This window comes from Babylonia areolata, chromosome 18, assembly GCF_041734735.1.
Source record: "Babylonia areolata isolate BAREFJ2019XMU chromosome 18, ASM4173473v1, whole genome shotgun sequence".
Lineage (NCBI taxonomy): Eukaryota > Metazoa > Mollusca > Gastropoda > Neogastropoda > Buccinidae > Babylonia > Babylonia areolata.
Window position 1 is genome coordinate 32298550 of NC_134893.1, and position 17974 is coordinate 32316523.

At 39.6% G+C, this 17974-nt stretch overlaps 1 protein-coding gene and 1 non-coding gene across 2 annotated transcripts; both read right to left on the reverse strand.

Moving 5' to 3' along the window:
- Positions 1 to 487: 487 nt before the first annotated feature.
- On the reverse strand, positions 488 to 7646 carry LOC143292673 (large ribosomal subunit protein uL3-like). The gene is made up of 7 exons (XM_076603178.1): positions 7459 to 7646; positions 6023 to 6191; positions 3857 to 3992; positions 3308 to 3494; positions 2572 to 2774; positions 1518 to 1673; positions 488 to 712 (listed from the first exon to the last, which is right to left on the reverse strand). The coding sequence occupies exons 1-7, from the start codon at positions 7496 to 7498 to the stop codon at positions 548 to 550; spliced, it is 1056 nt and encodes a 351-aa protein (XP_076459293.1). The 5' UTR covers positions 7499 to 7646; the 3' UTR covers positions 488 to 547.
- Positions 2134 to 2228, reverse strand: LOC143293190 (small nucleolar RNA U83B). Its single transcript, XR_013056743.1, has one exon. It is a non-coding gene; the product is annotated as a small nucleolar RNA U83B (small nucleolar RNA).
- Positions 7647 to 17974: the final 10328 nt, after the last annotated feature.

Consider the following 17974-nt stretch of genomic DNA (forward strand, 5'->3'; position numbering starts at 1 on the left):
AGTCCCAGGAAATTACTTTTTCAAATTTCAAGACTTTCCAGAATTGCTATGGACTGTAAAGGACCTGATTCCAATACTGAGAAAGGTACAATTCCTGTATCGCAGGTCAAAGCTATTATCCTGACTGGGATAACTGTACACTTTGATTCTGATGTTCATATTTTTTATCAACAAGCTGAACTTCATCATGTCCAAACACTCCGGACCAACTAATATCACATTATTATGAGGAACAAGGGAGATTCTTCTATAGTCAAGATATACATGCAAAATTTAGTGCTTGCAGAACAGTATTGGACTAGTTGTCAGAGACGAGTGTGAATGAGGGAAGATAACAGATATGTGCCAAGTTTTCATCAGTTACTATACATTCTGTGACCAGTGGAAATCTCAAAAAACATGTAATCTTTGCATCCTCTCAATCACAACACAGCACACTCATCCAGTAAGCAAATTCTTTCACAAGAAAAAACATAAGGACAGAACATTCTCCAGTGACAGTTTTATTCAAACATCAAGACAAATCACTGTCATGACAGCTGACTGTTTAGGCAGTAGCTTCACGGTTCAGGAGCTCCTTCTTGAGAGGACCCATGAAGTTGTGCTTCTCCTCGTGAGTCTGGAAGCGACCATGACCCCATTTGCTGGAGGTATCGATGAACTTCAGGGTGATCTTCTCCATGTGACGACGACGGAAGGTAGTCAGCAGGGACTAAAGTGAAAAATCAAAAAGAACCTTGATAATGTTAAGAAGTTACACCCAGGAAAAAAAAAAAAAAGTACATTCTTACTCAACAGGTTGAACCATTTTTTTTTTTACAACAGAACGACAAGTAATAAATAATGTTCTGACAGACTGTTTCAGTTTCTCAAGGTGTCAATGTGTTTGGACAAATCCACCATGTGCACTACACCACATCTTTGCAGATGCCTGTCCAGTAGCATAACCCAACACACTTAGGCCTTCAGTGTACACATACATAGTTGTGTACATTTCGGAGTGAACTTCTACAGAATGCTGCAGATGCTCTTTCACTGCGCTAAATGCAACCTGCACTTAAGACTGGTTTATCGTCTCATCCCAATGATGAGATACTCTGATATTTTCAGCAAAACTACTGATGTCACTAGGTTGGGTAAAAGATCAATTCTTTTTAACATCTGAGGAAGGAATGATGGACAGTGGTACTGAAACTTGTATACTGATTCTGAAGATATAATTTCGATGAAAGAATGCTTGGGGATTGTTGTTCCTTTTTCGGAAATATTCACAAAATATTTCAAACATGAATTACTTTCAACAAATACTCAAATAGCTGATGAAGTGAGTCCTTTTGTTTTATTTCTATGGATAAGAATGAGTTGTGCTGCTGAAAATATATATCACAGAAGGCTGAGAGATCCATAAATTTAAAATGGGTCAAGGTTTTACGAAGTCTGAAAGATTTTACCATACACATGTAACGATAGTATCAAGCTAAAAAAAAAAAAATGTGAAGAATGGAAATTCTACATGCCTTTCTCAGGGTGAGGACACGCTTGCGTGGCCCAACCACACATCCCTTGATCATCAGGTAGTCCTGTTTCACATCACCATAGTGAGGGAAACCACCCATTGGGGTGATGGTCTTGTCAGTAGGATCAAACTCAGTAGCAGCGTTGTTCTGCACCAACTGCAACACACACACAAACCCTGTCATTACTTCCAGTGAAAAATCACAAGAACACGGAAGTCATGTACTACCGAAGGCTGACACATCAGAAGGAAGGCAGCATGATGGATTCAATCCTCACACTTGTTTCAGTGCACCCTGGCAGGGGTGCTATCCACCTTTTCATCATCATGTCAGACATGTCCATGTGAAGAGTCCACCAGAAATTGAAAATTAAAATGTGGATGTGCATGTAGTTACTACAAATCATTAAAGTGTGCCAGACTGTCAAGTGTTTAGGAAGAAACCTTTCCTGAAATGAGAATCCACAAATTTACAACCCATCTGACTATGATGCCATCTGCAGCATGACAAGTTTGTGGAGTTCTCCAGCACACAGACATAAAATGCCAGTCCAACCAGATGAAAGAAATGAAAGCATTAACCTGTAACCAAAGACTGCTCATGGAAACTAATCAGGTTGACCATCAGAAGGAAGGCAGCATGGATCAATTCCACATAACCTATTCAGTGCACCCTGGCAGGGGTGCTATCCATTTCTTCATCACAAGTCGAACCTGTTCACTTTCATTTCAAACAAGTTACAAAAGGATATTCTTTCCTACGGACAGACTGCTTGAATTTTCACAAAAGAGACAAAATTTTAGGCATACCCAAAATCCATTTGCAACTAAAAAAACAAACTATATGAAAACAATAAGGAATAAACAAAGTGAGTCTACCAGCCGCAGCTACTCCAAAGTTCACTGCTTGGGTTGTATATTGTACAGAACTGTAATATTTAACACCTGACAGAGTCTGCAACAGTGGGTCGTGTATATGTGTAAATCAATATGGGTTCAGTGTTCAGATGAATGGTAAAGTAGTACTACTCCCATCATGAAAATACAAAATATACCTTTCCATCCTTCGTGTGGATGCCAGCCCCAATGCGGTAAATCTTCTTGTTGATCTCAGTGCGGTGGTGGTAACCCTTCTGACCAGCACGGGCCACAGAGTACTGCACACGGCTAGGATGCCAGGCACCGATACAAGCCACTTTGCGCAGACCCTTGTGGGTCTTGCGCGGCAGTTTCTTGGTGTGCCAACGTGAAGTCACACCTGGTGAACAGGAGAAAAGTGTTATTAGCACTTCATATGGGAACAATGAATGTAAAAAATAATATTCCTGCTTTTAATGTGTGCACATGTTTGCCATGAGTGATTTCCCCTGATATCAGCAAGATGCTCTTAAAATAACACGTATGCAATTTCTCAGTGTGCATAGAGCTATACATAAATGACTGTTCACCCACCACACTGCAGAAAAATACATCTAATGTGCTGGAAGCAGTCATTTTAGCAGTCTGAAGGGAACGCCCAAACACTTCGATGTATCCTATATTTCCTTTAACTTTCATAGCAAAAAAATGTCTCACTTATGTTGTATACCCTCTCATGTCACTTGACAAACTTCCGTTAGTGAACAGTCTAGAGATGCTTTCAGTTAAAAAAAAACACCAAACAAATCAGCAAGATATATATTTCAAAAAGCTACCTCTCTTGTGGTGTTAGGATATGACATCTTACCACCATTCTGCCTGACACAAACACTTCATAAAATATAAAAGCAACTGCACATTCTGTCGACTTACCCTTCACACCACGACCCTTGGTGACACCAATGACATCGATGAGCTCATCCTGGGCAAAGACACTGCCGATTGGAATGGTCTTCTCCAAGTGGCTCTTGGCCCACTCCACCTTGTCGGAGATGGATCCACCGTTCAGCTGGATTTCCATGATGTGGGCCTTCTTCTGACGCTTGCGCAGCAGCTTCATCTGTTTTGACACAACCACACAGACCTTATGCTTTTGATCTTTTATATACACGTTTCTGCTTAATGGGTTGTTGAAACAGTTTGGAGTTCCAGAATCAGCAGCCTTTTCTTTGTGAAACACTTGAATGCAATAAACAATGATCTAATACATGCTAGCAACAAGTGAATGCTACTTATACCCCCCCCCACCCCCCTTCTCAAATGGCACATGACCATGTTAACAAATGCAGTGTGTGTGCATCTCAAAGGAAATTTCTATGTCAATATTAACTTACAATAAGTAAATATAAGGGGAGCTGGGTGGGAAAAGAAACTTAACTGTTTACCAGGACCTAAGCCTTAATCTTTAAACAAACACTGTACCTGGGTGTGGGCCAGCACGCGCACAACCTGGCAATATTTCTTGATCTTGTTCAGATCATTCTCGATCTCCTTCTTGCCAGATTCGTCTTGGCATTTCTTGGCGTACTTGGTGAATGCCTTCTTCTTGGAGCGAGACCTTGGGAATAAAACAGTCAATCTTCATATTACAAGATCATTCCCTGCCACACACCCTCCCTAAATTAACAGCAACCATAAAAGAAAAATCTTCCAATAGTACATCAGGTCTTACTTGGCCAGCAGATGAACAGTTCAATTGTATCTGAGCAGATGTGCACGCAAGTGAATTAACACATGCATATTTTCAAAGTGAAAACATCCACTAGTGATCATTCTGAAGCACCGACAAAATATAAGTGAACCACATAACCTTTCACAAATAAAGATAAAGGCATATTTATAGGAAGCCGTAGTACTTTCGTTTTCTCCGCATAGGTGGATAGTAGTTTGCACAGGACAGGAATGTCAGACCCCTGCTGGAGTCTGCACTAGTTGGGTCACGGTTAAGTATGTGTACTTAAAAAATTTTTTTTAACCCCTTTACCCAATTCCCTTACTCCCTCGATAAAGCCGTAGTACTTTCGTTTTCTCCGCATAGGTGGATAGTAGTTTGCACAGGACAGGAATGTCAGACCCCTGCCGGAGTCTGCACTAGTTGGGTCACGGTTAAGTATGTGTACTTAAAAATTTTTTTTTTTAACCCCTTTACCCAATTCCCTTACTCCCTCAATATTAAAATTCTGTGAAGAGAAGCATTACCTTCATAATGCTGCTCCATGGGAAACAAGCACTGTCTCATTAGCAAACTGCCAAGAGGAGACATGCTCACACCAGGGTAAATATTTATAAATGAAGGTTGCTCATCAGTCATCATGATCACTAAAGCATGTACGAGAAACTAAATTTGTTTTGTCACTTGTGGAAAAGGCTTATCAGAATGAATTTATACGAAACATTTTCAGTGGACTGAATGTAACTTCATGTGATCAAGTCAGACTGAGAGGAGCCTTTATTCTTGTTCTCAGATGTTGAGCAGTCACGTGCAGCACCATAGTCTGAAGAACACATGTTGATCACTTATCGTTGTGGCATAACATGTTGAAATCCATTAATCAACTACTGTCCATGATTAATCTTAAGATGGGTGCCATAGCCAAATGGTTAAAGCGTTGGACTTTCGATCTGAGGATCCCGTGTTCAAATCACAGTGATGGCGCCTGGTGGGTAAAGGGTGGAGATTTTTACGATTTCCCAGCTCAACATATGTGCAGACCTGCCAGTGCCTGAACCCCCTTCGTGTGTTTACGCAAGCATAAGATCAAATACGCACGTTAAAGATCCTGTAATCCATGTCAGCATTCGGTGGGTTATGGAAACAACATACCCAGCATGCACCCCCCCGAAAGCGGAGTATGGTTGCCTTCATGGCGGGGTAAAAACGGTCATACACATAAAAAGCCCACTCACGTATATTCGAGTGAATGTGGGAGATGAGGCCCACGAACGCAGAAGAAGATTAATCTTAAGACCAACAACTGAGGGCATGATCCTGCATGTATTTACATAATTCTTCAGACTTAGCAAGCAGGAAAATATTGGAGACAAACCTAACAAAATCACATGACTGATTTTAAGTATATGTACTTTTTTCTTGCATGTTAAAACCCCTAGAAGAATAAATATGCTGATACTAAAGGGCCCGTTATAAAAGTCCATTTAGTATAAAGCATTTGATTTTACTCCAAAGATTTTATCACTTAAGGTAATATTAATCAGGATGCAGAGACTGAGACATATGTCACACTTCCAACATGTACTATCCACCTATATTCATATCCAATACCACCTACAGACAATATCCAAAGAACTAATCTCTCCAAGAAAAAAAAGAAAAAAAGAAAAGAAACGCTTTTCAGCGATGAAACGTTCACCTATCAGCCATTTTATGTCTACCAGTTATGAAATTGTCCAAAATCATTTCATTTGAGACAACCCACCACCCCTTACTATGTAGCACAAAACACAGGAAAACTGCTTATGTGTAAAAGAAATAATCACATTCAAGTAAAATTCACTTTGCAAAGTTATGACTATGAGCTAGTAAAGCTAAAATCAGGAATGCCATGTAATTGTAAATCAATACAATACCAGTTCTTGTAGAAGCGACGGCGGCATTCTTCATTCAGATGCTCAGCCCACACAGTCTTGAAGGTACGGAGGCCACGGGGAGTGGTGATGTAACCCACCAGACCAACACACACCATAGGGGGCGTCTCCACAATGGTCACAGCTTCCACGACCTCCTTCTTGTTGGTCTCTGTTAATAGCATTAATAAACATCTGAGCAATTTTCTTCTTTTAGCATGCCAGAAAAGGAAAAGGGAGAGGCTAACGTATGCTAGAAAATGATACTCAGGACAAAGGAAATTTTTCTCCCACTTCAAAGACAAAAAAAATGTAAACTGGTCAATTACTTTGTAATATATTTAGTCTACATTTCTTCCATTCCAATCTTGGGCCTTCTTTACATCATTTGAGAGGGGAAGAATGCAGATTATATATCACATTGTTATTCAAACCAATTAACTACTTTTACTGTCAATGGAATGAAACTGAATGAAAAAAAGCTGAAGAAATGTGGATATTGCTGTCCTCAGTTCAGACAATAGTCAGGGCTTTTCGATTAAGTTTAACTGTAAATATTCCTTGTGACCCCGGTACACTTGGTAAAAAAGACATTCTGTTCTACTAACATGCAAGTGTGATTTTTTTCTCTCCTCAAATCCCGGTATATTTGACTAACAGAAGAGAGGTGGCCTTCTTTCCCCAAAAAATCTTGTGCTACAGCCTGCACTGAGATGGCAAAACTAGTCTCCTCCCCTTTACACCAGTTGGTGTTCCGCGACACTGACTTTCCTGTATCAAGCCTTCCAGTTGTGCCTAAGCAGGCTGGATAATTACACGCATGGAAACCACACCCGTTTAGAAAACCAGCATGAAAACGATTACAGGATAAAGGACAAATACCAATGATTGGATTATACACATTCATCATGTAAATGCCAAACATTCGCTTGCACTCAGGCTCACACACACGCGCACTCTGACGCATGCACTCTCACACACATTCACAGTTGTTTCACTAGCCTAAAATGGAATACTGTCTTACCCAAAGGTTTTTCATTTTACGTAAGTGATTGTGTGTGGTGATGAGGGAAGTGCCAGTTATTCCGTTTTCAATTTTTTTTGCTGACGCCAGACAGGCATATTAGGTGAGCGAGACATAATTTTCTGTTTTGGTTGAAGCAGACTAGGTATTTTGAACTGAACTGAAACAAAGTGAAATCACACAGCCTGAATCATTATCCATATTTCTGGATATGAAAACAGATTCCCCATAACTGGTGTAAAAAATACTACCCTACTATTGTTTAATTTTGCGTCGTTTCCTATCTATCTACAATGAAACATTCTGCATTACACTGGTCTGTCTGTCACTAGTTGTTCCAACACAATCGATTCAACCGATCCGCCACGTGGTCGACAGTGAAAACCGATCAGATGTCAAGGAATAATATACTCACTGGAACCGGGGCGATCCACTTCACGCAAGATGTGTGTCATACCGGCTTTGTAGCCGATGAAAGCAGTGGGATGCACTGGTTTGGTGCGATCATCCTTAGGGAAAGCCTTGCACTTTCCGCGATGGCGCCTGCTGCGTTTCTTGGGCAGAAAGCCCTTGGAACCGTGGCGAGGGGCAGAAAACTTTCTGTGCGACTGAAAAAGACATACAGAAATATAGAGTGATGTATTGCCTTGCCATGAAATAAGTGAAGTATGAAAAAAAAATTTCAAATACACCGGATTGCTTCGATTTTGAGAGGAGAGGATCTTTGGACACGTCCACACTCACCATGTTCGATGGAGAAAAGGAAGTGGCGTACGGACGGTCACACGATATCGGATACTCGTTCCACGCATGACAGAAATTGACTTCCGGAATTTTATTTTCTTTTTTTTTTTTCTGCCTGCTGCAATCAACACGTCTACTAATGAAATGGCACTCATATTATATAACCCAATCTTCATTTCAATCAGAATGTAAACCTACAATCAGACGACTGCATGAAAATTAAGCTTCGTTCCTGATACGACCCCTCACGTTTGCGCACGGAAAGCTGGTCACGTGATACGCAAGTTTTTGCTTGGAGCGAAATAAGAACTAGCTTGGAACATCGCCAGTGTCTTTTCATGTTGATGAAAACCGAAAGCATATTAAGTGAAAAAGGCACGCGTGAAGTACATCAACACGCTCGATACTGTCTGCAGAAGAATATATGAAGGAAAACTTCGTGCTGTGCAAAACATTTATCCCAATGAACACTTGGAATGGTCGGATGGCACATCACTTCTGCCTAGTTGACCGAGGCAGCATACTACACACGAAAAAAGTTTAATGCAGTTGTTTGAACTAACGAACGAATGAACATTTTTTAATGAGGGAAGTGGAATAAGCATGCACATGCTTTTTATTTTTTTTTTATTTTACATTCAGCCCTCAGGGCAAAGAGAAATGAAATCAACATATTCACAGGGTATCAAAAGGTTACAGAAATACATACATGACATTCAAATACACTCGAATGGACAGTAAACATTTACAGATACAATTCGTAATGCAGTGACAAAATGTATATGAATATAATGATACAAAAGTGCAGTATGAGAGAGAGAGAGACGATGACGAAGTACACACAGGACATTCAGATCACAGTACACACAAATACGTACGTAAACATTCAAATATATATAATGATAATGCCTGTAGCTGAAGACAGACTGAAACAGAAAGACAAATCATGATTATTAGAAAATTTCGAACAAATTCATTTGAAGGTGTCAACAACTTCTTTTATTTTATAGGTATGATATGCATTTTGGAATTTATTTAATGATGTGTGGTTACTGATGCAGAGAGGGTGGAATATTGTTCTAGAACAAACCACCAGAATACATGAGGCTGGATTTTAAAAGATTAATTCTAGGAAGAGGCAGTATTAACTTATGAACATGGCGACTGATATTGAAATGAACTAGTAATTGATGGTGGAGCACAACCAGAAAATATTTTGAACTACATGAAAACTGTTTTGTTATACTTGAGTTTCAAGTTCAGTGGAAGAATGTCCAACATAGGAAAGTCTGTATAGGACAAGGAGGAAGATTTAAGTAAAACCAATTTCAGCTAGAGCACGTCTATAACTTGAAGACTATGCAGAGGTTTGAAAACTATTTTCACTGGCCAGATCCCAGATATAGTGGATGTATTATTTATGTGAGATTCAAGGAAAGCGTGGAAAAAACATTTTACGGGGATGGATATCTAAGCCGAGAAATGTTTGATCTTGGATAGCTGATATATCTTTTTAGAGAGAGTATTGCATATCATTCCAACATGCTCAGTCCACGACAGGCTGTTGTAGAAGTCATCTTCATCTACGATTTTACTATTAATGAACAGGGGAAGACAAATACTATAGATATTTTGACGCTTTTGTCTGGTGGTTCTTACTCTCAACATCCGTCGCGACCACCTCAGTACCAATAACTTAAATTACCCATTTCAGTCTGCTTACTACAGTCGGTCATAGCACTGAGACAGCCCTTCTCAAAATCGCGAACGATTTATCAGCTTCTCGATCTTGACAACAACGAAATATTTGTTCTCTCCCTCCTTGATCTTTCAGCCGCTTTTGATACTGTTGGTCATCAGATTCTCCTCAAAGGTGTGAATCTCGCTTTTGGAATCTGCGACCTTGCTCTCTCTTCATGGTTCCGCTCCAGTCTTATCTGTCTGACTGCCGGTCCAATGTTGTTTCTGTTTGCGCGGGTCTTTCATCCCGTAGTAGTCCCCTTCCGACGTACAGTTTGGTCAGTGTGCATCAAGGCTCCGTGCTTAGGCCCATTCTGTTTGTTGTCTATCACATCTATCAGATCGTACTGTTGAATTAGCTATTTCACAAAAGTGGGTATTAAGCTCTTCTGCCCGATTCAGGTTAGTAACTAAGGTGGATTTTACTGTGATAGACTGAGTCGTAAGGGGCTTTGATTTTCATAAGAAATTTTGAGAATCAGAACATCCTGCTCGCAGCGCCAAATTGGTAAACTGTGGTGAAGTGGAGTGGTAATGGGGGTTTATTCATTTATGAATGAATTTTGGATAAAAGGGTTAAAACATCAAACTAAGAATAATTTGGATCTATGTTGCCGGTGACTGATCAACTATCCTGTTGGCGACGCCACTTTTGTAGCCGTGCTGTTAACCAAGTGGTATATAAAAGGGGACGGTACAAAAGAATTACTGATTTACTGTATTATTAAAAGGTTAGAAAAGATCCACGCGCATGCCCAGGAACATATGGACAGCCAGTCACAATTAAAAGGGTTTTTCTATTGTTTTAGTACAATATTATTAGAAGTAAAGAAGAAGAGGAGAAGAGATAAGACAAAAAATGCAACAATGTGGCGAGATGCTGGCCGTTGGGGCGACACATACTGTGTGTGACACACTGAGAGTCAGTGTTCAGCTAGCTAGCTCAGGTCAAGATGAAGTGATCACTGGTCCAGATTGGAGTTTAACGCCGGCCTACACCCTTAAGGTCAATCACCCTTAAGACACGCTGTCGCTATTTATGCAAGTTACGCGAACTGCAATGATCGCACTCACTGGCTGCGAGCAAAGTATGCGTCTGTTGGGCTGGATATTTGAATAATCTGTCAGCGTTTGTTGTCAGCTGTTTAGTATTAGATTTCTAAATTATCCCTGAACCGATTTACGTCGGACTGGTCGCAAAACAAAGATCTCAACACCTTCTTTCTAATGAGTATAAAATGAAGCGATGATTATTTAAGATGAGTTTATAATCTTAATTTAGTAAGCTTAAGTCACCTAAAAAGCCGGTAAGTTTTACTCAGTGAACGAGATCATGCGGAAAATTACAAACTGCGTTAAATCAGTTTAACGTAGGCAAACAGAATTGGAATGGATTTAAAGATGGAACTGCGACAATTCTGCCAGTTTATAATACTTGCAGATTACTTATCCGACAAAAGAGATATTTCAATACGGGGTGTCGGAAACAACGGTTTCCAAGTCAGCGCCAAAGCCGTCAAGCATCACTAGTTGTGCAGCACGGTGAACGTCGTTAAGTGTCGACAATGAAAATCAGCTTTAAATGCCTGATATATTCTTATCCAAACACTATAATAGTGTAGTTTTAGTTTCCAACATCAGTTACATTTAGAATTGCAAAGTGTAACATTATGTGTGACGAGAAGACCCAGAAAATGACGTAAGCTTAGCGGTTAGACGGTCAGTGCAGGACTGAAATATTTACACTGACCGGAATGATTAAACTAAAATCTAGTATGCTTCTGACTAGTGTGTTTGTGTGTAAGCACAACAGAGATAATCAGCAGTGAACGATACAGAGACTTGATTTAATAAATGATTAGAGCATTAAAATGGATTTTGGATTCAAATTTGGAATGGCGTCACGCATTCTGCCGCGCCAGTCGTTGAAGACCGGCGGGTTAGTTAACAAAAAGTTGTCTGCTATAGCTGGTGTGTGAATTGGTAGCCAGCTGAGTTCTTAAACTGGCTTCATGACATTAATATTGTTACTTGTTAACTGGTTAATGGCATTCCAAACTGACTTGCTGTCAGATTTGGAAGAAACAAGGTCTCGAAAAACTCAACTTTAGCTAAGCATATCTTTGCGGATTATACTCAGTGTAGCCTTGTATTGAAATTTCCGAGTCAGAGATATGTGCTGATAGGCGAGATTCTGCAAAACCAAAAACATGAAAGTGTTTCCCCGAGTTAGTTAAAGTATGAGACTCACATGCTAATTTTGTTGTGTAAGTGATTAACATTTAGAAATCCAAACCGAAAACGACTGATACATAAAATGAAGGGCTATTGTATAAGAGGTAGTTTACTTAGTTGGATAGAAGACTTTTTACAAAACAGTATGTATATAAGCATTTCAGATGTGAGGTCAGGCACATCAAATATAACCAGTGGAGTTCCACAGGGAATTGTTTTTGGGCCAACATTATTCATTTACTTTATTAATGATATGCCAGATGTGTTGGAGTGTTTTGTAAAAATATATGCAGATGACACAAAGGCTTACTGTGGAATGAATAATAAAGAAAAATAAATCCTGCTCCAAGAAAGTATAGATAAACTAGTTAAATGGACAGAGATGTGGCGAATTAAGTTTAACAATGAAAAATGTAAAGCACTTCACTTTGGTAAAGATAACCTCAAATACACTTATCATATCAACTCTAGCTGATGATAGAAGAAACTGCATGAGTTAGAAAAGGATTTGGGAATTATGGTGGATACAAATTCAACTTTTGAACAGCACATAAATGCTACAGTAAAAAAAAAAAAATTAGAATAGCAGGCATGATCACTCATTATATCCAGTATGAAAATAAAGATGTCATGGTGCCATTATTTAAATCATTAGTAAGACCAGTACTGGAATATGGTAATGTGGTATAGTCCCCTTACCTTATAAAACATACTGACTTGATAGAAAATGTACATATAACAGAGAAGATTTACCAAACAATTTATAGGGATAGTATGTCCTATGAAGAGAGAGTAAGTCAGTAACTTGTTTGAAATTCCCTAGCCTGGAATATCACAGGGTAAGGGGTGATATGACTGAGACATATAAGATTCTGCATGGACATTATGTTAAGAGCATGAAACAAAATCTTTTCACCCTAAAGGACAGTAATCATGCCAGGGGACACCCACTAAAAATAATAAAGACATTAACCAAATGAAACCTTTTTTCACACTTTTTTTCCTAACAGGGTTGTTAACTTATGGAATAATCTGCCCAGTAACATTGTCACTGCAGGAACACTAGACAGTTTTAAGAATTTATTAGATAAACACTGGAAGGATTATGGATTCCTAGTTAATTTCTCCATAGGAAGCTAGCAATAACATTAGTGATTGCGCACTCTTATATAATGTTATATAAAAGAAAGGAATAAATAAAAAGTCCTAATTGATCAGGCAAAACGCTGATAAAGCCTAAACGCTGTGACACTTGATATGATATGATCCTTGGATGGCCAAAAATCCAGAGGATGTGACATAGTTTATGCAAAAAACTATGCAAAAGTAAAACCAAATAAGACAATAGATAATGAATATACTGAATCAATAAAAGGGGATGATATAATATAGACGCAAATGTGAAAAACTACAAAAGCGTGAAACAGTTTTTTCTTTGCTGTTTGACAGTGAAACAATATCCGTGTTACACTGCAGAAAAGAACACCACCAACCATTCAGCGAATGATCACTTTATCCAATGTTGTCCTGTGAACCACAAAACAAAATGTGAATCACAAAGCAAAATCTACAAAATGTTGTTGTTTAGCCTATAGATGCTTTGTTTCTGTCTAGTTTGTGCATACACACACACTGAGGTGTGTGTGTGTGTGTGTGTGTGTGTGTGTGTTGTTTCTGTTTGCTATGTGTACACTGTGTGTGTGTGTTGTTTCTGTTTGCTATGTGTACACTGTGTGTGTGTGTGTGTGTGTTGTTTCTGTTTGCTATGTGTACACTGTGTGTGTGTGTGTGTTGTTTCTGTTTGCTATGTGTACACTGTGTGTGTGTGTGTGTGTGTGTGTGTGTGTGTGTGTGTTGTTTCTGTTTGCTATGTGTACACTGTGTGTGTGTGTGTGTGTGTGTGTGTGTGTGTGTTTCTTTTTCCTTCCACCCCCTGGTCTATGAAAATGCAACCAAAGAAGTGAATAGCATGAAGATCACTTGCAGTTAAATAGTTGTGACTGGGTGAGCTGCAATCAGCTGAAGTTAATTACTGATAATGATATGCTTGATGCAGTTCTGTTTGAGAAGTCCTTCCATCTTGTCATGAAACTTAAGTTTGTGTTCACTTGACTCACCATGATATATTTAAAGTAATGTGAGCATATTCATCATCAGACAGCTATGAAAGACAAGTGAACTGTAGTTGAAGTACGCATTTCATGCATAAAGTATCAACCATGTCACAAGTTTTTTTGTGTGGCAATTTGTTTCCACTCAACTGACCACAGTGAAAGAGTTGTTTGTGTTGTATTTCTTAGTTTGAAGCAAAATAAGTGAAAAGTGTTTTCCAGTTATGGTCAGTGTCATTAAAATTTTTCACAAAGAACATCTGGCCTGATTCTGTAAACTGCACTTTTCCATGTAAATCATGATTGACAGTATGTTCAGAACAATAGACAAATAGCAGTTTAAAGATGTGTTTAAAAGGTTTTAACCCAGACTACCTCCTTCGCCTGTCTGCTATATTTCCATTGAATGTTAGCATCATTTACTTCTTATCAGGTTGTTTCGTTCTTATCAGGTTGTTATTTTATTTTACATATTACCTGTTATGTGTGAGTGAGTGATTGTCATGAAGAGGTGACTTGACCAGATTGAATGTTTTGACTTGCATTAAAAATATCAGTCTATATAATGACCCACTGTGTGGTGGTGGTGGACTGGTAGTGGTAGGATTTATGGTAGTGTTGATAGTAGTAATAGGGATTGTAGTAGTAGAAGTAGTGGTTGATGATAGTGGTGGTATTTATTTATGCATTTTGTCATATGTTTAGTGACTTATTTCCCAATGATGTGGACATCTTTATTACAAGGATTTTTTTGTGGCTGCACACAAGCATGTGTGTGTGTGTGTGTGTGTGTGGAGAGAGAAGTGTGTGTGCGTGTGTATGTGTGTGTGTGCATCTGTGCAAGTGTGGAGAGGAAGGAAGTGTGTGTGTGTGTGTGTTGGGGGTGGAGTGGAGGGGGTGGGGTGGGGGGGGGGGAGTATATGTTTTTTTGTTTTAAAGTAATTTTGGTTTGAACAAATTTTATTCCTTCTCAAACAATAGAATGCAGTGATAATCATTAGAAAATTGAGCACAACAAGCAGGGCTTATAAGCATAATCATTTGTGGAATTATTTTTTTATTTATTTATTTTTTGGTGATTTTTGTATATGGCTGTCTGTGCACTCACTCTGTGACTACTGAAATCTGAATCATTAACCATTGATTTTAGAAAGTTTGTTTATTTGGATGTGTTTGTACATGTCTGTGTGTGTGTCAGAGGGCTGGGGGTGGGGGTGGGGGCGGGGAGGAGAAGGGGGTATGTGCATTGGGAAAATGTGTGCTTGTCTGTATGGGAATGTTTAGGATTTGTATGTCATGTATATGGTATTTAATCATTTTTTCTGTATTTGTTTTGATGCTTTGTTTTGTATATTGTTTGTTTGTATATTGTGCTTGCTCCATGGCTTTGATTATGAACACATTGATTGGTTTTAATAAGTTTGTCAACTGTGTGTGTGCGCGCATGTGTGTTGGTTGGCTGGGGTGAGTGTGTGCTTGTATTATTTATTTGATTATGTATTTAATAAAATGTATGTTATATATGTATTACCTTATACGGTTTCAAAATCTGCACTAATGGCCTTATACAATCAATCATTACTGTTATTATTACTATTAGTAATAGTATTATTGTTACTGATATTATTATCATTACCATCATCATCACTACATATGTGTGTATTGATGAGGTTTGGAGGAGTATATAATGATTTTATGTCATTTTATTTGACATGTCACAAATATAGGCTGACTTTTAATGATCAATCTTAATTTTTTTTTTCATATTAACTTTATGCTGTTCAGATGGTTTTGGGGAGGACTGTGACTTTGTTGGGAAAGAGGGCTGACATATGTTGGTGTAGGAATTAGGTTGGAGGGTGACTGGCTGTGCGGATTTTGGTCTTCTTCTCTTCTCATTATTCTCTTTTTTTTCCTTCCTCCTCCTTCGCCTTCTTTCTTTCCTCTTTCCATAAATGAAGTGCTTTGAGCAAAGATGGGTCCTGCATGGATTTCGTGGTCTTGTCTGTGATGGCTTTCCTGTGGATTTTCTGCAGCCATGCTTGGTCTTCGCGGTTGGCTCAGCTCCTCGATTTTTTCTTTTTTTCTTTTGAGGTGTCTTCGGTTGGAATTCCGTGAAATTCTATGTCTGGCTCCTTTGTACTGTTGCATGTGCAGCCTCTTACACAACAGTTATTCACCATGCTTCTTTAAAAACAAAAACAAACTAAAACAAACAAACAAACAAACCAAAACACACACACACACACACAAACAACAACAACAACAACAAAAAACCCCGGTAGAAATGCGAACACCACTCACTTTGTTTACAAAACAACATGCGAGACTGGCACTTTTACCCGCCAAGGGCGTGTACGCATAAAGTGATGACGTCAATCGAGAGCGGTAACAACTGCCTGTGTGTGTGTGTGTGTGTGTGTGTTTGTGTGTTCTTGTATTTGTGTGTGTGTGTGTGTGTGTGCGTTTGTGGGTCGGTGTGTGCGTAGGCGCTCCGGCGCGCGCGCGCGCGTCGGTGGTGGTGGTGGTGGTGGTGTGTGTGTGATTTTGTGAGAGCCGCATCCATATCTGATCAGTAATCTCGCGCCATTGTGACACAGTTGAAGGGAGCTAATCATTAAGATTGAAAGAGTTCTGACGTTCTATGTGAAAGATTGACTTCCCTTGTTTGATTATCCCTGTCGCTCATAAGCGCACGAAAAACTCGTCTCTCTGTCCCTGTCTCAGTATCTCCCTGTCTCTGTCTGTCTGTCTCTCTAGTATTGTGTGGTGTTGACCCTATTCAAGGCGGGGACTGGATGTACATTGACGTGTGTGGGTGCGCGCACGCGCGCCGACACTGACACACATACACACACACAACGGACGGACAGACAGACACTGAGACACATACGGAGATAGAGACAAAGACAAAGACAGAGAAACAGAAGGATGAATATCATCTTTTCCCGTGTTCGTTCAAATCTCTGTCCTTTTCAACTGAACCGAACGGAAACAGATTTCATTAAAAAAAAAAAAAACTGACACAAAGATAACAACACTGACAACACAAAACAAAGAACAACTTACTGTGCATTCTCTCATTAGGGCCTACTTATTTCTTTCTTTTGCTATGACGTTTTCTTTACATTAAAGATTCTTCTTTTATGATTATCATATTAAGTTTTGATGGCAGGCAGGTAGGGTGGCCATTATACAGCAGCTTATTATTCTCAGGTCATGAGCGCGTTTTAGGATTTAGTCAGTGTTGATGATGTAAAATCTGATGAGAAAATGCTACCTCTGTCGCCGGGGCAGAGAAGAGAGAAAAAAACAAAACAAAAAACCATGGCTTACTTGGTTTGTCCATTATTCTCTGAACCTTCATTTTCAAACCACGCCAACATTCCGTCCTGAACAGGGAGAGCACAAAGACTCCCCGACTGTGATTTCTGTCTCCTCGCAGTTTCCCAAAACGTTATCAACAAAAAACAACAAAAACCCAAACCCACACACCAGCCATTCGTCCTCTGTCTGAGAGAACTAATTACGAATATGTCAGCTATTAAAGTGCGTCACAATTTTCACGGCATGAAGTGCGTCACAATGTAGATCGATCACCTGCCCCCTCCCCGAGTTGCCTCTGTGATTAATAAAGGAGCGAGAGAGAGAGAGAGAGAGAGAGGGAGAGAGAGAGGATTCAGATTCGGAAAAAAAAGAAAAAAGAAAAAAAGGTTGTGAGTGCATCGTGTGGTTGAGTGACTTATAGTTTGCATTTTAAAATGTTTTTATACAGGCATGCACACAGACACAGACAAACACGCACGCACGCACGCATGGACACACACACACACTGACACACCGACACACACTGATGCACACAGACACATATACACATACACTGACACACACACACACACACACACACACACACACACTGACGCGCACACACACACACACACACACACACGCAAGCTGTCTTGATACCAACTGGTTACATCGATCTCCCCACCACCACCGTGACCCCAAGCAATGATGGCTTCTCCATCCAGACAGGCAGATGGGCGGAAACATCTGACTGCTAAAATCTGCACAGTGGCTGCAGTCTTCGAACTGTCCCTG